We start from the raw sequence: 23,460 nt of genomic DNA on the forward strand, positions 1-23,460 counted from the left end.
TAGATAGATAGATAGATAGATTGATAGATTGATAGATAGATAGATAGATAGATAGATAGATAGATAGATAGATAGATAGATAGATAGATAGATAGATAGATAGATAAATAGAAAAATAGATAGATTTAATATTTGTATATTTTTCAGATATTTTTGAAAAATGCAAAATATACAAATATTACGTTTATTTATATATTACATTTTGTATCCTTTTCTATTTTTTTTTTTTTTTTTTTTTTTTTTTTTTTTACATATTATACAATAGTTCTGATCAGTTAGGTTATGGGTCATATGTCAGGTGAATATAGTTGTACCACCAGTGAAGTTTTACAACGGAGACAAAAATATAAGTTCTATGATGTTTCTAAAGTGAAGAATAAAATTATTTGAATGAAATAGTTGTTGATACCCCTACTTCAGTCAATTTTCTAATGGAAATAAAATAGTTCATGAAATATTTCCGATATTTGAGGTGGTTGTGAAGGCAGCATCACTTCGTGCTGGGGACAATGCACGGACTGGGGAGAGCACCGCGCGCATGCGCAGTGCAGGAGGCGAGGGACCGCGGCTCCGTTAGCATCCCGGGGCTAGCGGACTGATCTGGCTGGGGAGCACGGTGTGGAGGAAGGCGTCCTGCGCACTGTATGCACACAGATATCGGCGGCTTCAGATATCCCCGGCTAATCCTCGAGCTAACCATTATCCCTCCATGCTGTCCAAGAAAGGGAGATAACGTTAATAGCCCTGCACTGCCACCTCAATTAGCCACCGTCCAGGACAGACAGGGGGAACTGCGTTTTGCGAGAAGAGCTGCCTTTTGAAGCAACATCATTTCCCCCCTTCCCCCGATATTATTAGGACTATACAGCTGATTCGCGTTACTTTCAAGGATGAGGTTGCCGAGTAATAGACAATGTGGGATGGAAGGAGACGGGAAGAAGATGGACCAAGCGCCCCCGTTTAGAAACCCTTTTGTGCATGTCTTGAAATTCACTCCTCTGGAAAAGGCAAAGGTAACATGCATGTTTATTTTGTGTCTTCCTCTTGCCCTGATGTGTTACAGTTACCAGGAGAATAGGCTACACTTTAGTGCGCCACCGTGGGCTGGGCTGTCACCATCATTTAACTTAACGGCATGTAGTCAGCTGAGCTAAGGTTAGCTAGCCGGCTAACATTAGCTACATACATGTTGCTTTTTTTCCTCTCCGCTGTGTTTTTACCTCAGCTACAGCTTTGTGAAGACCCGGGAGTTATTCAACAATATTCTGAGCCCGATTGCTATCCTTTATTCCACACATCGTCAAGTGTACCTTCTCTCTCAGGAATCCGTTAACGTCCTACTATAATGAAATACAGTTACTTGAGCATGGCCGTGTGTCCAGGAGGGGCCTAGCTTGTTGCTCTTTGATTATCATTTACATGCGTGTAGAGGCGTGCTCACGTTATTAATAGTTTTTAGCAAGATGGCATGTAAAATTGGCAGGGAAACAGTTACCCTGTGCATTTAAACATGGTGCCGTTTTCTAGTTTCTCTCACATTTCCTGCGGCATTGTTGGTTATCACCCAAGCCAACACGTGTGGATGTGGAGGGTGGAGAAGGGGATGGAGATCTGACAGGCATGGGCATTTTCCCTCCTCTCCAACTACTGCAGTGTGTCTAATATCTCACCTGATTACATTAGGCATTTTCACAGTAGATGTGCAGCCCAGCTCTCTGTCGTTGCCTTTTGATAATCAGATTTAGAGCTTTCAGCTTCTCTGGAAAAAAAGGTGCTAATTGCTGCTTCATCTGTTACGTTTCAGCTTCATTGCACGAAACTATGAAAATATTATCGTCTGGATGCAGCTTGCCCACACGGCAGAAATGTAAAATGTGATTTGCTTTACACCTGTCACTGTGTGGGACAGCAATTCCCTGCAAATATTGCATTATGTTGCATTATACACAGCTCAGTGGTGTGTATTGGTAGGTTAGTATCTTACTGGAATCTAAGATTTGAGCCCTTTGCATGTCAGACTCAATATAGAGCAGTCTGTGTGTGATTAATACTTTTTCATTTGACAACATCCTATTTACTGTGCTTATTTCTACTGTATCAGCTGTAAAACTAGTGTCCACAAAGAGTAACACATTGCTTATACTATTGTGTTTATGAACAGGGAGGAACTGAGAACAAATGTGAGACATTTTCAGTCACAGAGACAGCCACCTGTTTATGAATGGCTCAGTCATTGTAGGCATGAGAACGTATCTTGTATCAAATAACATTGACCTAGGAAGCTTTGTCCTCAACTCTTTTCATGAAGACTGAGGGGAAAAGTGAGAATGACACATAAATCACAGCCATGGGGAATAGCTAGGTTTTGTGGATTCACCTGTATGTCTGACGTAACAAAGTAAAGGAAGTTACTCATGCAACTGCAAAACTTAGCGTGACACAGAAAATCCACTGCCGTGAAAGCTTCCTCACACTACTTAGGCTTCCTGACACTGCTTAGTTTTGCAAGTGCAAATTGATAATCGGCATTGTGTAATTCTTCACATCTTAACTGACTGAGATTAAATTCTCACAGAAATACTTATTGCTGACTTCTGAACAAATATAAACTATATATTGAATACTTTGAGACTTGAAATACTTATCGCTGATGACTTTTTATGTCTTTACCACGTGCTGAATTAAAAAGTGGGTCATGAAATCCGAGTTGTATTTCCCTGATGTGATGAAACAGTGAGCTGCTAATTTCAGCATAATTGTGTTACTTTCACACCGACCGCACTGTGATGAATACTACACTTGAACTCTTGCAATGTGTTGACCAGATGTCTGTTCTACTACTGATCAACCTACACGATCAGTTTTATGTTTAGACAAAGGAAAAGTCTCCTGCATTCATCAAATGACCCTGGGTGACTAGCATCCCAGCGGCCATAAATGATCCTAATTATGTTGTTACAGAAGCACCTGCCTGCAGACAGGATGTATCAGTCCATAAGTAACGGCTCTGTTCGTCGCATTGAATGCAGACTCATTTTGAAAGAAAGTGGATCTTTACAAAGGGCAAGCTGTGATGGCTGTTAGGAAGTTCCCTGTATTGAGGGTTTCGAACCTGCCTAAAGTTGAACAAGAGTGCAGTGAGCTGGTGTCGGGGCAATGGATGACTAAGACTTTAAAAGCCTTTACACAGAAGAGCCACTGTACCAGAAATTCATTTGGAGCATTTGGTGCTCTAACAAAGCTGCATGACAGATATAATCAAATGAAAAGTTGATTATATCTGTCATGCAGCTTTGTTAGAGCACCAAATGCACCACAGTTTGATTTATATGAAACTGCATGGGTGAGTGTTTGGAGTGTGAACTGTTAGGTCCACCCCTGAAAATGCTTTTAATGTGCATGTTTGTCACAGTTGGATCGTGGAGCAGTGGAATAATGTGGCGAAATCTAATGAATCTTTTCTTTTACGTCATCTGCGTAGCCTTTATGTTGTTCACAAATAACAGTATGACGCTCTCTGGGAAGAAGACGAGTCAAAGGAGGCCATGGGATGCAAATGTTCTTCTTGTAAACCTTGGATCCTGGAACTCAAGCTGATGTTGTTTGGATAAATGCCAACTGCCTAAACTTTGTCAGAGAGCACTTGCTCCTCTACATACTTGCATGGCAGCCTCCTTGAGCCCTGACACTCTACAGAAATTGTTTAGAGAAGATTTGAGAAATATTGCAAGAGTTGAAAGTGCAGACTTGGTCTTTAGTCCATCCAAACCTAAATTTGATGTACGAAGAGCTGGAAAGCCAGTTTCTTCCATAGTTTCTTCCATAGAGGCCCTATCTCACAGCCTATAGAAACTATAGGGTCTGTTGCTCACACATTGATATGTGACACCACAAGTCACCTTTGGAGAACTTGCATAGTTCATTCCTTTGCGGTCAGAACTTATTTTGGCGGCACAAAGGAGACCTTCACGTTTTTAGGCAGGTGGTTTTAATTTAGTAACTGTTTTATGGGTAGTTTCCTTTCAAAGCTGTAAGATGAGATTCGTTTGAGGCCACATACTTGAGATTAAACCTGTTGATCACGCGGAAGACAAAAGGTTCTGAGTGCTCACAGGACATGAAGGAAAGTAAAATGGATTTCATCACTTTTAGGAGTGTGTTGTTGTCTTTTCTTTTCTGAATCCTTTGGGTTAAAGTGGGGATTAGATGGAACTCCTTCAAAACTCTACTCTGAAATGACATAGCAGGATATAAGCATAACTAATTATATGGAGAGACTTCTGTGTGCTTTTAAATTTACAAAGACTGGAAGGGTTGTGAAGTCCTTGATTTTTACTTTGTCACTCTCATTTTCCAGCTATTGCTGCGTTCTTTCACTCGATAATTTTTAAAATTGAGGGTTTGGCGTGTCTGGGATTACCCAATAGAAAAAAGCAGGCTGATAGGTCTGTTTATAAAAAGTAGAATTGGTGTTCATAGTGCACAATTGAGAACAGCAGACCGTCCTCTTGAGCCTAACTAGATTTTATCGCTTTGAAAATCGACTGTTTTCGTTACCAGAAGACAGCTGTCCAAAAATAGGTCCGGAGGTAATAAGGTGGATAATTCTGACTAATGGCAACATTAGTCATCTGCCCCAAATCTAGAATCATCTATAGAAGCTTGCAAATACTCATTAGTAGGCGATACTGTAATTCAGTAGGCTGACCCTTTAATCTACATGAAGCTGCTCATGCACATTTTTCACCCTTGATGAGCTAATTAACTGATTTGTAGAGTTCATTAGTAGAGCCCTAAATTGGCAACATGATGTTTTGTTTCTGTTGCAAATTGATGTCTATCAGTCAGCATCTCTGTCTTAAAACAACTTTGTACTCAAACGGTGAGTGAGGTGTCAAAGGTCACCTTCTAATGTTCTCTGTCCAACTTTAGCAAACTTCACTGATATTCATGTGTGATTTATTTGATAAGTCCAATAAAGACCTGAATCTGTGCTGATGTTGCCAGAGCAGCAACAGAACTATATCTTATTCCCACACATTTCAGGCCGTTACTTTTGCTGAAGAGCTTGAAAGGTGTCCCCACAGGAGACCGCATGCATTATCATCCAGCAGGTGGTTAAAGCGAAACCCCCACGTTTAAGCACGACAGTGTTTCCTGGTATAGTGTCAATAGCTAATGTCAGGTTATGAAACATGTTGAGTCCTGAGGGTGATGCATAAGTAAAACCTGAGAATACATTTTACCTACCAAAAACAGTTTGGAGTTAATGAGGCTCTTGAATTAAATATGGAGGCATAAAAACTGCCTTTAGGAAGCAAAGAAAACATGTTTCAGTAGGGATAAGGAACAATCAGGAAGCATTTTTGATTGATTACATTGGTATAATTTGCATGCGTTAACTTTTCATCCGGTGTTTATTTTTCACTGGTGCCTGAAGTATTTTTGTTTTTGCTGTAAGTGGGATGAAATTGGTAAGCTGTTAGTGATTTCTGCTCACTTAGTGATTTCGGCTCACTTTGAATAGCGGAACATTTTAGCATTTTTAGTCTGTCAACTGGGCAGCACTTTAGTTGCACATACGATATTGGTAAAAAAAATATATTGAGTTCAGAAGAAAGAACATTTCAGTCCAGGCTCAGGCTGCATGCTAGTGAGTCTGAGACTGTTAATTTAGTGCTGCTGTCCACATTCCATAAACACAGCTTAGCTCAGAAGTGATTCACTCTTTTCGAGAGCTGTTCTCGTATCTTTATGTACCAACAGTGAAAAGGTTACACTTGAGTAAGTTACTTCTCTTCACCCTCGCTTCCTCTTTCAGTGTGTCATGGTGAATTAAGGGAATCTAACGAGGCGCTGCCTGTGACTGTCTTAAAGCCACTGCTGTCTGTGAGAAAGCCAGATCAAAAACATTGTGTGCGTACGTGAATCGAAAGGTAATCGGTTGATGAAGTGTTTGTGATCTGAAAGTATCAGATCACAAACACTTCATCAACAAAATTAAACATGCCTGCCGTCTACTTTGAGGTTTACGTGAAAGCGTCATGACAGATGTTTTTCGCTCACACAAATAGTACATCAGTATCATCTAGGTCACACTTCTCGGCAGTTGGCTTGGTTTGCTTTCTGCTAAGAAACTGGCTTCACTTTCATTGCTGCTGGGTTCACAGGCCTGTGGTTCTGATAAGACCTTTCGGTTTAGTTCCACTTTATCTGTTGTCATTTTGCATTATGTGCTGTCTGTGGAAAGAAGCGTTGTAATGTCTGCTTTATTAGGTTTTTTTTTTTTTTTTTTTGTCTTTCTTTGGTTGAGTTTTGTTTGTTTTTTGGGGGTTCACGATTTATCTTGTACGGTATATTAAGATTTGATGCGCAAATCTAAAGGCTTTAGATGAATGACTGATGAATTCCAACTTCTAGATAACCTTTTGGCTTTTGTAGCATTATTTTAATTCAACGTGACTTTTCTGCATTGTTTTGCTTTAGGTATGTATGAATCTTTTAACAAGTGAATGCAATATACAGAAGGTCAGAAATACTCAAAACATGTATTTCTACTTTGATTTTTCTTCAATATAATGTATGTATACTACCTTTAATATGTATATAATGAAACAGCATTCTTTTTGGAACCAAAAAATGTATAAATCTTAAAAGAATGACTGAATTATTGTAAGGGAATCATTATATTGGTGCATTTTTACACCTCAGACAATGCACGTTTGCTGCAAGAGAGCTGAAATGTGTAATATGCGTTGTGAAATTCAGCGCTATCCAGGCTGATTGACATTATCTGACTACAGAAATAGAATTTGTTATCAAGTCAAATATTTAGAGAAGATAAGAGCTGAGATTAGGAAGTAATAAAAAGCTGTAAAGTAAACACTTTCCCTGGAGTGAACAAACAATTGAGCTTGCCTAGGAGGGAGCAGGTTTAAAGGAATGGGAGGAAAAAAGGGACATTATTGCATTTGGAACAAATACCTCAGATGTTTGAAGAATCTGCTGGAGTCACCCTCCCTGTTTGGAGGTCATAGTTCTGAGTGTTCACATTGCTACTCTTGCTGTCAGTTTCCATGTGTTTCACAGCTCTTTTCAGCTCTTGGTTATTTCTCAAGTTTGTTCTTCCTGATTTTGCTGTTGCATTAGCGTGTTTAATCTATCAATGTCAAACAAGGCCAGTGGCCTAAAACATCCTCTCAAATTGGAAAAATTCGAATGATTTTTTTTTTTTTCTTAAAACAACCAACAACCAAAAAAAAAAAAAAAATGTCCCATGAGTAGTGGACCTGACAAAATACTTCCATGAAAGATAGCCTCGTTGCTAGCAAACTAGTCTCATAGCCATGCTGTCAGAGGAAGTTTGTTATACCATGTTTAATGCAAACAGCTTTAGAATTTTTTTTTCGACATTTCATTTTGTTCTGCAGCAGAAGATATCATTAAAATTAAATTTTTTTGAGATTGGTTTAATTTAGGGTCAAAATTGTTTTTGTGCCACAACAAAGAAAATCTGTAAAGGTTATTGTGACTGTATTTTACCTGTCCGGCCCACCTGAGGTGGAATTGAGGAGCTGTATGTAGCCGCTGAACTAAAATATGTTTGACACCCCTGAATTAAACCTTGCCATCCAGTGTGTGATTCTGTGGTTGCTCCATCCTGTTGATTGAACTTGTTACCACTCTCTGTGATGTTCTTAAAATATGCTGGTCTTTATACTTACTTGTATAATTTATTGTAAGTCGAATTTATCAAGGCCTATCAGATCAAAACCAATGGTTGGTTGGAGACATTTGTATCATGGCTTTAAAGTCTGGATTTAAAACTGGATGACTTAGTGTAGAAAGAACACTGCCAATGTAACAGTTGAGATGTATTAAAATGGTGTGTAAAATAGTACAAACTGGTAAATCTCTTTTTAATTCTGTCTTTTTCCTTTGTTTTACAGATTGCATTAATGACAGTCACGCTATTCCCCATCCGTCTACTCATTGCTGCATTCATGATGTTGCTGGCCTGGCCTTTTGCCTTCCTTGCTTCAGTCGGGCGCTCTGAGACTACCGTCGAACCCCAGTGCCTCTGGAGAAGGTGGGTGCTTCAGTATGCATCAGGGGTGTCCCAAACGGATCTGTGGGTTTTGGTTTGGGGGCCGATGCTAGTGATTTTTGATGGATCACCTATGGACAAATCCAAGCGATCATATTTTGATCTTCTTTACATCAGCTGCCGTACACTGAACCCCGTTTGCGTCCTGCTGGAAACAGACAGATAGCAATCATGCCGCAAGCTGAAAACTTTTTACTGAAAACTGTTTATGTTGTAGTTTATTATCTTTTAGTCAGACTGTTGCATTTTTAGGTGGGATTCGTGTTTATGAATTTTAATTTCTTGTCACAGTTGAGGTGTTTATACTAGTTGATATTTTTCTTGTGACTGAATGAAGTTACAATAAGTTCTTATTCTGAGAAGAATTTTGATTCTATGAGTTTCATAATAATTCTAGCTTCTTCCAATGATGCTTTTAACTTTCGAAAACTTTGTTGCTGCTACAATATTGTAAGTACGGTATAGTCGTAATGTAGCAACAGAAATGTAAGTATCAGATCAGGAAAATATCTGTTTTGGCCGGAAAGATGTGAATCAAAACAAAAAGTGTGACTGGGACATCCCTAGGGTAGACCGTAAAAACACTTTTTGAGTGTGTGGAAGTCCTGGATCCACTGTGAATAATGTGAAGCCCTTTTTCCTGGAAATACTGGTACAGCATGTTTGGTATTGACATTCTGCAACTGTAAGTCAAAGAGCAGAGCACTTAGCCATGCAATCAACAGCGCTGCTTTCAGTATCAATAGAAAGTCACGTGGCTCAAAAGAGCCATTTCCAATTCCAGTTTGTTTTTTTTCTCAAATGACAAAATTTAACTGAGTATTGTTTATTCCGATACACAAATGTTTACAATTTCACCTTAAGCTAGCTGCAGTATCTTAAAAAGTTTCTGTATAAATAGGTATGAATGTTATTTGTTATTTATGACATAATTATAATGGAACACTGCAGAGTGTTGGAATTCTTAAGTTCAAGAAATCTTTCCACCAATTCTCTAAATGCAGTATCTACACAATATCGCTTCTACCTCCAAAAGACTTTTCATGACATTTCTACATTTATAACACTTTGTTTTAAACTTACCTTGGAAAACACACATCTTTACGTCCTACCATGCAACGTAGTGCTGATGCTGATTTGAAGTGTTTCCTATGTTTGTCCCTCATGCATGCACACTCTCCTGTTTCCAGACTGGTGGACATAATTCTGAAAATCATCATGCGGGTCATGTGGTTTGCGGGAGGTTTCCATTGGATGACAGTGAAAGGCCGACGGGCGCTGCCTACAGAAGCTCCCATTCTCACCCTGGCGCCCCATTCTTCTTACTTTGATGCCATTCCAGTCACAATGACAATGTCTTCCATCGTCATGAAGGCTGAGAGCAAGGACATACCTCTCTGGGGAAGTAAGTAAAAAGATCATTCAGCTATTGTGACATACTGTTGCTCTAAGTAATCGCGGCACGTATTTACTCCTACATGGAAAGAAATGCAGTTTTCATGAGAACATTGTGATGAACAAGTGGAAATCCTCCTTGGATAACCGCCGCTTGGCTGAGGAGCTCAGGAGCTTGAAATTAAATGGCAATAAATACTGGTCACCAAAGCTTTGCTGTGTCGTGTTTGCAGAAGGAACAGTGTTGATGTTCATTTGCGGTCGCTTTTAGTCTGTATTAATATAAGTATTTTATCAAGCATCATTGGAGCTCATGTTTTGAAGATAGCAGCAAAGAGGACTCACATTTGCACAGTTGCTCTGCTCTGTGGCGTTTTTGTTCTCATAGCAAATGATAATGGGGCTTATCTTGAGGAGGCAGTAGTTCAGAAAATCACAGATAAATAGTACAAATTATGCCAGAGTTGACCACATAATTAAAGTTTGAGTAACCACAGTATTCACTTCCCCAGAACCTCGGGGCTCCTCCAGGAATCTCCTTACACGTCAACATTCTCTGCTCTTTTTTTATTTATTTATTTATTTTTATTTTTTTATTTATTTTTTTTTTTGCTGTTTCCAAGCACATGAATAGACCTGAATGCAAAGCAGCCATTCAGACGTCTGTCTAGAGTTTTTGTCTTAGCACGACCTAAAGCTCCATGCAAAGGTCAGATAGGCCTCACTCATCTGCAGTCAGCACACACACTACTGTAACAGCAGATCCTATTAACTGGCTTGCAAGTTCATTTACCTCTCGAGTTGCCAGCAAAGGCATTGGTTCCCATTAAGACAAACACCAAAGGGCTCTGTGTTATTTTAGCCTTCCTTTCTCATTGCCTGCTAAGACAGTAATTGGCCTCATTGTTACCTGAAGGTTGAATGAAACTTGGAGCCATTTTACATTCATACATCAGAATAGAAACAGTTTGGATTGCAGTTTTTCAATGACGGTGTTAAAATGCTGTCAATCTAGCATTGACATAATTTCTGATGTAAACTATATGCAAAGATTTATTTTTGTCGCTCCACTATTAGCTGTGCTACAAATGCTGTCAAAGTGCCTGTGTACCTCTGAATAGGAAGCAAGCACCATGGTCAAGCAAGGAGACTACAGAAGAAGCATTAAGACCTGATCAGCCACAGTGACGTGTGTCGAGTCTCTCCGGGTTGTGGCTCCAGCTCTAATCCTTTCCTGTGAGCAGACAGCTCATAGTTGGAATCACTTTCTTCCTCATGGAGTTGAACCAGCCAGCTGTTATTTCAGTGCAGTTGTAATGGTTGAAGGCATAAGAAAAGGCTTCTGGCTTCTACAAAACTCCGTCTGTGTACCTGTAATTTATTGACCAACCTCTTCCTTTTTCGTCATATTGTACTTCTTATTGATCGTAGCTCTGAATAGCTTTACATTCAACATCATGTAAATAAATCCTTTTTGACATAGTGCACCAACTTTTCAAATTTTCTCCATATTCTTTAATTTTTTTTTTCCCAATGTTGAGGTTTTTCAAGGAGCTAAACTGAAATGACCAAGTTATAGGAAGTAAAACGTTGTGACTTAACTAGGCTGAAGAAACTTATCAGGTGATTGCAGTGTCCGTGTGACAGATGTGCACATGTTCCCCATGAGTCCCCAATCATGAGTCAAATATGCCTGGTTGTTTTGCATTGTAGAAGTTCTCTGAAATCATTTCTGTCCACAAGCAATACCATTATCTTCGAATATCCTTATATGTCAGACGGGTGTTTTTGTTTCTCCTGGAAATGGCTCTTAAAAAGTGAGGCTAGATTCACTGGCTGCTCCTCCTCAACTCTCAATGCTGGACTCAGTTGTGCTTCACAGTCAGATCAGATCAGATTAATGACTTGTCTGTCGTATCAGGTGTGTGACAAGCCATCTGCAGGTGCTGAACGCTGAGTGTTTTTTGAAGGCCAGGCGGGAGCGGAGTGTTACAACTGCTTTAGCAAGAGTGAGAGCAGCGAGGCCGGAGGTCAGAAAGAGGAACAGTTTGCTGAACGGTTATGTTCCAGAGCATGGGTCTGAAACCCATCAGCAGCATCAAAACATGGTCACAACTGCTGTTTAATTGCTTGTGAGTTTTGTTTTTTTTTTTTTTGTTTTTTTTTTTTTTTGGGGGTGGGGGGGGTACAAAACACACACTGCAAACTTTTTTTGCAACATATGCCTTTTAAAGGGTTCGTCGTGTTATAATCTGAGTTATCTTTTATTCAGATCAGTCTGGTGATAATGACATTGCATTTTTGCCATTAGCTGATGCTGGATTATTGTGACTTCAGCTAAAGTCTTGAGTTAAACAGTTCACTTTCTGATCTATACTAAAAACCAACACAATCAAAAAAAAATTTGAAGGTGGTTTGAAATGCCAGAAATTACATTCGGCACTTTATAACTTGATTATCTCTGCTTCAGACAGACTGTTTTCACCACTCAGCTAACAGCAACATGCTGTACAGACAGTTCAGCTCAGATGTCTTTGTTTCATATATAATGAGGACTTTTTATCCTCGTCTTCTTTTGAATGTAACGATTAGAAGGCCAAATAACAATTTATCTTTTTCTTACTGTATGCTGATCTATACTGTAAGTGTTTAGCCCTCGCCTGTGTAACAGAACTGTAATCACAGCAGAGTCCTGCCATGTTAGTCCGGGAATATGTCAGGACAAGACGACTTTAATGCTGCCTTGTTTTGCTGTAGTGTTTCAGCACGAAGCGTTCTGCTTAAAGACACCATCAAATCAAAGTGATGGTTGCCGTAAACAGATGCTTTGATCTGTCCCCGGTGGAGCATTTCATAAATATTTAATAAACGCTACTTTTACAATTAAAGCAATTACAGGCATTACAGTAGGAGAAGGCATTTTAGTGTTCCTGTGTTCATTTTGCTGTTTTTCTGCCCTTCTCTTCCAGCTCTGATTAAGTACATCAGGCCAGTGTTTGTCTCACGGTCTGATCAGAACTCCAGAAAAAAGACTGTGGAGGAGATCAAACGCAGGGCTCACTCTGGAGAATGGCCTCAGGTCAGTGAACGGAGAGGGAAACCACAGATGCACAAGGCAGACGAATCATCATGTTCCACCCACTGAATTCACTGAGAATACCAATAGACTATGGACATTTTTCCTTCTATAACCAAATGACCACAGAATTTACATCAAATATTTTCATTATTTTAATCAACTGCAGCCACGTACTGTATTTATTTTAAACTGAACGCAACAGCAGCGGAATATTATTTATAGAGTAAATAACATGACATCATGTGTAAAACTGGATATTTTAAGTCACTGTACAGATGAATTCAGATGTGACAGAAACGTGTTGATGCACTGACTTATGTTTTTCCTTATTTGTCCAGATCATGATTTTTCCAGAGGGAACGTGCACCAATAGATCCTGCCTCATCACCTTTAAGCCAGGTATCCTTTTGTAATCTCACGTTTGTGTTTAAATCAGTGTACTTACTGGCTTTTTTCCCTTCTACTTTTTTGGGGGAATTTCTAACAACAAAAACTTTCCTTTCTGGCTAATAAATGTTTTATACAGACACTCTGAGTTAAACTAAATCTGCTTTGTCTTTTTGCTCATGTAGGGGCCTTTATCCCAGCTGTACCAGTTCAGCCTGTGGTCATCCGATATCCAAACAGACTGGTAAGAGTTATTGGGACTCAAGTCATAATTTTTCTTCATGTGTAATTTTTCAATAGAAAAATCCATGTAAAAATACACGATCGATTGGGTGTCAAATACAAGTGCCCGTGGTCCTGCACATTATTTCATCAACTGGATCAGATTTCACTTTGGTTATTTGCACTTCATTTAAAATGCTATATCCAGGGTAAGCAAATGTGAAGTGTTAGCATATTATATGTGCATGCTGTGCAACAAGGAAACTGCAGTAAAATCATCTGAGGGGCACGGAAACGAAACACAAAAAAAACATGTGAGCACTCAAGACTTTGGATGCATTTGTAAGTGCCAGAATGAGTACGTGTGTGTGCATACTATGCATGCCCCGTAGCTTGCTTGGCATATTCCCAGAGTCTGACTCAGAGGATAGATAAATATCTGAAAAACTGACTCAACAGCATTTCAGACTCATTTTAAGGTCTCCGGCACAAAGGAAAAATCCATTCAGTTTCCACGTATCTGGCATAACATGTCATTAATCAAAGAACGTGGTTTTGCCTGTGCGGGAGATGATGAGTTCAAAGAATTTGCTGCAATGTGTTTGTTGACAACAACAATTAGTTTTTATGTATTTTAATGAATCAAATTCAAAAGTGTCAAATCAACAGGAATTAGCCAATTTTTAGATTGTCGTAGTTATTGAGATAAATCGTTCTGTGAGGCACGAGAGCTTTCTATTGCTCTAATTCAACAAAGATTATAGCTTAATTTTCCTCTTTTGATGCAGTTTTAGTTCATAATTATTGGCAGAGTAACAGATCATCTCTTCATGAATGATGCGGATCATTTATAAAGAAAACCATTAGTACTTTTCCTTCTTAAAGTTCCAGTATTTTGCCGCTAAACTCGAAATGGTTTGGAGATTCTTAGTTTTTCAAGTATATTCATGTTCCCATGACAGACTAATGACTCAATAGACAGCTCCTGGCAGGCCAAAGAGGAGGTTTCAGCTGAAGAAGTCTTTTAGTGCAGTTATAAGAAGAATTCAGTGAAGCATGCAAAGCCACTTTCTGCTCGCCTGCCTGGGAATGTAGCTAATCATGCTCTGATTCAGCAGACAAGTCCAAAGTATCGCTCAGGCTTGTTAGAGTAGCCGTAGAAAAACCATCTGCCAGAGAAAATCGTTCAAAGTCCTTACAAATCCAGCAAACCTCTGTTGTATTCTATTGGGGAAGGTTATTATCTATTTTCCGCAATATCTGTTTGAGAAATCGCATTTTCATTTCCATAGTCCTGCAGGGTGCTCAAACTGAGGTCACATCTGCCCAGTAACTATATTTACAATATCCTGATAATGCGATCAGTGTTTTGCATTGATAATTTCATCAGTTAAATACCGGCCCTGTTACGTCTGACTCTTTTCTCTGTAAATAAAGCTTAAAATGGATGTTTTTCACAACTTTATGTAACTTTCATTGAAGACAAATTAATGTCAGTTTTTTTTTTTTTGTTTTTTTTTTTTTTGCAAACTTAAACTCACTTTGATGATGCTGTTTTAACTCATCAGTCCAGAACAGCTGCTAACAACAAAATATTTTAACGTGCACCGTTATATCTCCATTAAGGACTCAAGTTTGTTTTGTCGCATCAAGTCTGCAAAAATCATGTCAGAAGGTCAAAAATGTAAACTCCAACTCTTCTGTCATGTTCAGTTCGACTTCACTGTACTGCTGTTTTCTCCCTGTGGAATAAAATAATAAAGCAGCTTTAAAAGCAGCGTTTTCCACAGTATCTTCACGATGCAGCGCCAAAGTGTCAGGTGGGGCTATTTTCGAGGGTTCTGTCTTTAAGATCAATGCAATTTTTTTTCATGCCCCTGATAAATCTGACCAATTTAAGGCAGAACTGAAGCGTGAACAAGTAACCTGATCCAGAAAATCCAAACTCGGAAAGCCAGACAAACTCAGAGTAATTCTTTGTTTTGGTGAACAGACACTGTGTGTTCATGTCTGGGAGGAAAGTTGATAGCATTGATTAGAATAAAAACACTAAAGCTGATTAAAAAAAGAAGAGGAAGGAGAAGAAGAAGCAGCCTCATCCTGGTTTTATTCCATGAAACAGCGAAAGCATACAGTTTGTGAAAGAAAACACATTTGTGTACCAATTTTCATGTCCCTGTGATTATTACCGCTGTGCTGATTTACTGTTTGTACTGAGCACTTTTACTTTGGTGGTTGTCAAGCTAACATGAGTGATTTGCACAATTCAAATGAGACATGAATTAGCTTAATAAATACCTACTTTTTCTGAGCTTAATTGTTTGTTTGTTGGGGTTAATTAGGCTCAGCAAATATATTGCTTTTATATAATAAAATACATTGCTCTATCAAATCCCCTATAACAAAAAGAAACGGGTTCAAAATCTTGGTTAAAGGTGATGAAATGATATTATTAGTGATATTATTACCAGACTGTAAGAGGAAATGAAGACTTTTTTCCTGCGGTACCCTGATCACACTGCGATCTGTTCTTGGTCTGCAAATAAGCTGCACTTCTATGTAGGACACATTAACAGTTGGTCTAAAAATGCGTCTTGGAAAGATTTTAATTATTTTTGTTCTGCTCTGTCTAATAATAATTTCTGGGCTTTTATGTGTTTTTCCCAGGACACAATTACATGGACGTGGCAAGGACCAGGAGCGTAAGTAGAAAGCATCGTTTTATTAACGGATGGTGTCAGTGGTGTTAAGGAGCTTCATGAAGCATATTTGTGCTTTTTGTTCGGTACGAGTCTGACGATGACTAGGAAAACGTGTGGCTGACTTGATGTTTGATCAGATATAAAAATAATCAGTGTGTCCTTCCTGTATCACCAACACTGATACACTGGCATTACTTTTATTGTAAAATAACATTATATAACTTAACAGGTTTACATGTAAGACTTTAATAGTCATTGAAAGTTTTTGATTGAGTTCCCTGATGGATTGAATGTCTGTGTTTTGATTTTGTTGTCTCTTTTTTTTAATCCAGATTTGAAATCTTGTGGCTGACGCTGTGCCAGCTACACAATGAATTTGTGATAGAGGTGAGTATGATCATTTTCAAATGCGGCTCTGTTCTCATATGTGTACAACTGTCCTGGTGATTGCGACTGAATGGTGTGTTTCATGCATGTCTTTTCGGATTCATGCATTTAATGTGACATATACAAATCGTCTATACGTCTGGTTTACTAATCTATTATCCTCCTCTTACAGTTTCTTCCCATCTACACGCCCTCAGAGGAAGAGAAGAAGAATCCAGCACTCTTTGCTATAAATGTGAGGCGTGTCATGGCAAAGTAAGTTCAATGTATAGCAGTTTTTATATACTGGCATCTCTTGTGTTCAGTGCAGAGAACACACTGCATACTGCATCGGCATTATGAGCTTTAAGCAAGGTTTGTATTGATTTGCACATGCTGATGTCCCGCCGCTGTCCCCACCGTGTTGCGTTCAGGGCCCTGGGGGTACCCATCACAGACTACTCATTCGAAGACTGCCAGCTGGCCATGGCAGAAGGCCAGCTGAGGCTGCCAGTCGACACCTGTCTGCTGGAGTTTGCCAAGCTCGTCAGGAGACTGGGGTAAGTCACTTAAACTTTCCAGAGCAATGCACACCACAAAGGTAAAGAGGTGAGAGGGTACCACAGTGCATCAAGGGAAATGCTCACCCAAAACAGCAGGGACTTAGAGGGGATTTCTGGCAGCGGTGTCTTGGGAAATGGTGGTCCATTCGGGTAAAGGCGTGCATGTAGCAGAAGGCGGGGTCGCTGCACATGTGACTCACACTGACTGGTCTGCTTCCGATGCGATCGAGTTGTAGTATGCTCTCCAAACACAAAGTGGCTCCCATGTTAAACTGTTTGGCTGGTGAGCAAAGGCAACTATCAACACCGTGTGGGTCAGAGGATGGAGGACTCGACTCTCTGTTTGGTAAAACATAGATTTGCCAAAGGAAAGAGGAAAAACAAAAAAACAAGGTTAATTTTTATAAATCTGTTGGTTTATCATTGTAACATATCTTTACTGATGAAAGAAAAAAAGCAAACTCCTTGAAATGGGTGATATAAATCCCCACAGGTACAAAACGTTTTTTTTTTTTTTTCCAAAATGATCACTTGAGAGTTAAGTGTTTGTTGTACAGAGTCAGAAATGAACAGTACACCGCGCTGTGTCCTTGCTCACTGTATGGATTAACGGAGTCGTCCTTGCTCTCTCTCAGGCTAAAACCGAAGAACACTGAGAAAGTCCTGCAGGAGTATGGGAACAGAGCCAGGAAGCTGGAGGGACAGAAGCTGGGCTTGGAGGACTTCGCTCACTTTCTTGATGTGCCAGTTTCAGATATGCTACGAGACATGTTTGCTCTTTTTGATGAGGTAAAACAAAAAAAACGCAGGTCTACAGCTGCACTGAGTCTGTCATCGTTCTGTCTTCAGTTTAATATAGAATCACATTGCTTTTGTTGTTTTCAGCATATAAAATCGCTCTGATATTGTAATGTTGTTATGATGTACAATAACAAGAGACATGGTACAAGTAGTATGCTACAGTTGCTGTAGTTCATGCCTTAATAAACAGAGTCTGAGATTAAAGCTAAACACGATACTTTGCTGCATAAAAGCAATCATCGATTGGAAACGGAGTCACCTCGCTCCCGCACTGTCTTCATCCTCTTTTTTTTTTATGTCGTCTCCCCAGCATGAAGATAACAACATGGATATTAGAGAATACGTGATAGCCTTATCTGTTGTATGCAGACCTGCCAAAACTCTGGGAACAATGAAATTGGCCTTCAAGGTACGTTCTGTTTTCAGAGTTCAACGTTATCGGACCATCAGACTTAACGGCGTTGTGTTTTCTTACGATCAGCTTGACATTTGCTGCGTTATAATACCACATTCTGCGGGTTGTCTCGGCTTCATCAAACAGATTAACGAAGCAGTTTTCATCTATGAGGAGCATATATGCACACTGACATATTTATGCTCTAATTTGCACTGAATTGAAGCATGTCTGTATGTTCCCACTGTTTTGCCTATACTCATGCTTTTAGAATACTTGACCTGTATTTCATTGATTTTCACGTTTCCAAAAAACTGTCATATTTACATGGATTTCTCCCTGCGTTCAAATTAAATAGCATACTATTGCGTAGTCTGTATTTTTCCCATACCTGTGCTGAAAATCTGTTAGCATTGTTCACACTGCATTTCTTCATATCCATAACACCCTGATACACACAGGCTGTCCCTCATTCTCGCAGTGTACTGGCACAGTTACATTGTAATCTTCCCACACCTGTTTCCATAGCGTACCGTCCTATTTATACTGTTAACAATGTGCTGTATGTAGTCCATACAAGCCCTCAAATCAATCTTTTCTATTATTAGATGCTACTGACAAGCGGCCGTTTGTTCAAGTGAGAAAATCAAAAATACAACGAGCAGCTCATCCCAGAACTCAAATCATTCAGCATTCCTGTCTCAGTTGTTGCCCTTCGCCAAAACGCTTCCTTCCTCATTTCTCCCCGTTTGACATTCGCCAGATGTTTGAGGCAGAGGAGGACGGTGCTATCACAGAAAGAGAGTTGGCAGTTATACTGAAGACGGCTTTAGGGGTGGCTCACCTCAGCGTGTCACGTCTGTTTACTGCCATCGACACCGAAGACACAGGGAAGATCACATTTGGTAAGAAGATCAACGAAACATCTCCGGAAAAAAAAAGGAATTTCTTTAACTTGAAACCACTGAAGCCTGTGACATGTATTCCTAATGTTGCCTTTGTCTCTGGCGCCCTCTTGTGGTCCAAACAGACAAGTTCTGGAGCTTTGTGGAGCAGCACCCGGACTTTGCGGAGGATTACCTTTACACAGAAAACGCAGGGCTCCACGGCGCCCCCTGCCACCAACACCAAACGCAGCCCAGCCAGCCGCCTGCGGGCCCTCAGGGCACCGCCACCAGCAAAACGGCCAACGGCATCTGTCCCGACTTCAGCCCCCGCGACCACGACGCAGCAATAGACGGACTCTCCAAGAAACACAACTGAGAGGGATTTTCCAAACGCAGTGACAGAAAAAAAAAAAAAGAGAGACGACTCTCCTGGCGAGAGGACGTTGTCGCTTAGCGAGGGAGTTCAGCTACGACGCAAAGTGAAGTTTACCTTTCCCTTTTTATTAGTACTGTGTCCATGAAATTTTTGGAGGTTATTTTCAACTTCTCAACAGTTTATTTTGGTATAAATTCTTCTTTTTTATTTTTTCATAGCAAGAATCATCAAAACGCCAAACAATGGCTGTTACAGAAACAATGCTTGAATACTTGAAGGGCGAACACTTAAAAAAAAAAAAAAAAAAAATCCCTGGGGCAAAATGTTTTTCTTTTGTCTTTTCCCTCCAGCGTAGGACCGACTGCATGTTTTACCACACAGGAAGCAAGTCAAAAACGAGCCCTGGGTCACGTGGTGAACAACGTTTTAGCGACGTCAGTGTTAGATTCTTGTTTCTTTGTAACTTTAATCCATCTTCTTTTCTTTATTGGGAGCTGCCTTTTGAGCTGAAAGTGCAGAATGCATGGACTCACACTATTTTTGAGCTGTACTGAGTATTATTTATGTGAAGAAGGAGGCTCTGAGGGTACCGGTGACAATTGCGCGACTACTTTTGAAGATTCAGTAGCCGACATTGGAGGTTAACTCAGGTTGCTGCTAGTTGACGGTCATGACCGCAATGACCCTGTCAAGTGTAAATATACAACGATATATTTTATTTAGCTCAGGGTTCAGTGACGAAAATGAAAAATTTACTCGTATGATGTCATCATTTTTGACGCTCAATGGGTTATTACGTGCATGTAACATCAGTACACTCCTGTCCATTCATCCCTCGATCACGCCGTCATCCCATGCTCGCCCTCCCCCGTCATTTTAAACCCACATTTTCATCGAAACGAAACAACGTGGACCAAAAATGCATCGGATGATTTACGTCACCCGTCATGTTTCTACTGTTCTTTTCAATTCGGTGGAGTAAAAGGCTTTAAAGGGGGGAAAAAAAAAAAATCTCACAGTGCGTGACCACTGGAAGCACATTCGGTTCGGTGGCTTTGTTGGGTACTTCAAAAGGCGAGGTCAGACTACTTCCCTTTATGCGCTACACTGTTAAAACTTCTTAATCATTCCTACCCTCTTCATAATGGATCATGCCTCACTCTTTAGATTTGATCTCTTTCTGGATTATTTCCCATGCAGATGCAATCCGGTGTGATATTTACATGTGAAGTCGTCCTTCGTGCTGTTTCAAATTATTTCAATGTGTTTCAAAACAGAGTTAAGCACCTTAAATCCCATTTAAGGACCATTCTGCAATTGGAACATCAGTATACCTGTGGAAATATTTTAACTTATTTTATAGGATTTTTTTTGTTTGTTTTTGTTTTAAGGAGTATTAGATTTTTCTGTCTGCAGAAGAGTTTGGCTGATTCTTTGGTTTTATTATTTAACAGTTTTAATCTCCACTGGTCAAATAGATGAGAATACTGTCCTTAGTAAATTAAATTATAACTTTTTAAACCTTGATTTACTCAGAATGAAACTTTCTGAAGTCTTCTGGATATTTTGTGCTTTCAAGTTAAAATTAAATTCATGCAACATTTTCTGAAAATACAATCAGCCGACACATTTTGATGTGTTGACAATAATGTCTGTGTGAAGTTTTAGGTAACACAATGCTCTTTTCAATCATCCGCCAGCCAGCAGTCGTTTGGTCGTCTTTCACGTTATTCTTCTGTCTGGAAACACAGAAAACTCAAACCAGCTTCTCTAAATTGCCGTATTTAATTTCTTGTGTTATCACAAGTAAACTGCTGTAATAATGAAAGGGAATACAGATAAAACGGCACATTGGGATCAATTTGTTGAATTATTTTAATTAGAATCTGACCAAAATTTCTTCCGTTTAGTTTTTCACCCCTTCATTTTTAGCTCGGTGAACGTCTGACCTTCCCATCTCCTTCATCACCATCTGTAACTGTGTCTGTGTCCCATCCTGGCTTTCAGTGAAGCAATATTTCACATCTCTTAAGCCTTCTCAAGATGTATGCTTTTGAAGAGTTCTGATATGTATTTTCAATATTCCAAATGCAGGACATTTTGTGAATTTTTGATATACGTATATGAATGATCTTTATTTTCACTGCCATGACAAAGATCTGTGATCTTCTCTCTCTTCTGCAGATTGTATTGATGATGAAAAATGAGCCACATTTGTTTGTTTGTTTTGTTTTGTTTTGGGTTTTTTTTTTTTTTGGTTTAGTTCTTTTTGTATAATATTGCAGTATTTTGTGCTGTATTCCTCCTACACAGTGTAAAGTTTTATTATTATGGTTATTATCGCTGAGTTGACTGCTTCGAAACAAAATGCAGATTTCATATGGAAACCGATAGCCTTGAATCTATAGAATTTTTATGCTTAGAAAAAAAGAGAATGTATTGACAATCTTGTCACAATCCGAAGCTACTCGAAGCGCTGATCTCCAGTGGACATTTTCCTACGAAATCATGGTTTCTATTCTCTTTTGAACCTTTTTTTTCTTTCCTCGCTCTTCCTTTTCTTTTTTAGCCGTGCAGGTTGAACTCGGTTAAAGTGCGAGTGCGTCGGCGTGTCGGGCCTCGAGGTGAGGCGCCACCACATGACGGGCCGCGTCACGCAGACCGCTCCAGACTGCACACCACTCCACACGTCGTCACCTTTTAGTATCGCTCCCTAACTGTTTCTTATGAAGTTGTTTTTTTCTGCTTGTACTTTAGATATATTTTTTTTTTTTTTTTTTTTTTAGGTTTTTTTTTTTTTTTTTAAAGAAATGGCGTTGCTTTGAAGCATGTTCAGTTAGAAGGTTGCAGTATTGTAGCTGGATTTTCCTTGAAGGAATAGCCTTTGCTTTCTCGTATTTACCACAAGAACAGGAGCACAGAGGAAATCGGGGGTCATGTGAAGACGCTGACCCCCCCCCCCCCCCCCACTGACTTTATTTTGGTTAGTTTGGTTAAATGTCTACTATTCTGCTCTGTCTCAGGATTGTGGAAACTTTGTAGCTTGAAGATAAATTTGTAAACTTCCGGGAGATTTGAATGCACCGTGGAATGGTATTAACTGTACTCCTTTAGTGATGTGATCGCACCACTCATGACTAGCTGTGTCTGCACTCTGTGTATGAAGAAAGCCGTACTGTTTCTGTACATAGACGGGCAATCTGACGTATTGAGCCACACTCGACCGCTCGTGCAGATGTTTCTGTTGGACGGTTTCAAGGAAGAGCTCGTTCTCCGTGTGTCAGTCCAATCTGAACTTTTATATGCTGTATGTTCAGTATTTACATGATGAAAATACTGGGTCCATTTCTGTGCACACTCTAATTTCAAATACCTCAGTGGAGGTGAGTTTCTTCTTTCTTTTGTTTTGTTTTGGGTTTTTTTCTACTTGGTATCAATCTGAGAAAGTGTAAACCTGCAAGAGAAACGTGTATTTATGCTACTGCTGCCTGCTCATCAGTTTGTCTCGCACTGAGCCTAAGACGAAAGACTTGTGTACTCTGACAGGGCGATATTGTCTTTCTGATGGCTTACTGCATGTGGACCAAGAAACGGGAGTCTTTTCTCTTCTCTGTAGCTGTGCGTCCTGTCTTTTTCTATACTGAACAGGTTTTATTTTGATAATGCATTTTGATGACCGAGTCATTACTGCAAGCTACTTTGAGTTTGTTTGGGGACTGCTACGTTATACCTTGTTAATGTGACTTTTGGGTGGAATTAAAGAAGAAACATTAACGCACAGATTCCGCCGTCCCAGTGGTAATTGCTGTGTTGAGAGTTGAGAGAGTGTGTAAAACTGCAAATCCCTGTATGTCATGGGTGTTCATGCACCACTGCTGACTGACAGTCATTACATTACATATCCTATAAACCTCCCGACTTGAAAAACACTGTTTAGTTACGGTAGGTTCCCATTTCATGAGCGCTTCTCATGGGGCTTCAGCTGGAACGCTGATTCACAGCTAACATCTGACCAATCGGCAAACAGCGCCTGTTCAGGTGAGGAAGGGAAGTGAATGAGTGTTGGGATCCAGAGCAGATGATGGATAGAACAGCAAAACCTGGAGAGATCCCAGCTTCACAAGGTGAGTGTGGAAGTGAATGTGTAGAAGTTTAACTTTATTTCAAATGAATGAAAAACC

At 39.7% G+C, this 23,460-nt stretch overlaps 1 protein-coding gene across 1 annotated transcript; it reads left to right on the forward strand.

Annotated features, from left to right (window-relative positions):
* Nucleotides 1-550: 550 nt before the first annotated feature.
* Nucleotides 551-21,704, forward strand: LOC115396910 (lysophosphatidylcholine acyltransferase 1). The gene is made up of 15 exons (XM_030102994.1): nucleotides 551-1,013; nucleotides 7,950-8,089; nucleotides 9,298-9,512; nucleotides 12,472-12,581; nucleotides 12,920-12,980; nucleotides 13,154-13,212; nucleotides 15,858-15,892; nucleotides 16,225-16,279; nucleotides 16,452-16,534; nucleotides 16,693-16,818; nucleotides 17,457-17,610; nucleotides 17,933-18,031; nucleotides 18,780-18,921; nucleotides 19,047-21,499; nucleotides 21,543-21,704. The coding sequence occupies exons 1-14, from the start codon at nucleotides 891-893 to the stop codon at nucleotides 19,277-19,279; spliced, it is 1,635 nt and encodes a 544-aa protein (XP_029958854.1). The 5' UTR covers nucleotides 551-890; the 3' UTR covers nucleotides 19,280-21,499; nucleotides 21,543-21,704.
* Nucleotides 21,705-23,460: the final 1,756 nt, after the last annotated feature.

This window comes from Salarias fasciatus, chromosome 11 (assembly GCF_902148845.1).
Source record: "Salarias fasciatus chromosome 11, fSalaFa1.1, whole genome shotgun sequence".
Taxonomy (NCBI): Eukaryota; Metazoa; Chordata; class Actinopteri; order Blenniiformes; family Blenniidae; genus Salarias; species Salarias fasciatus.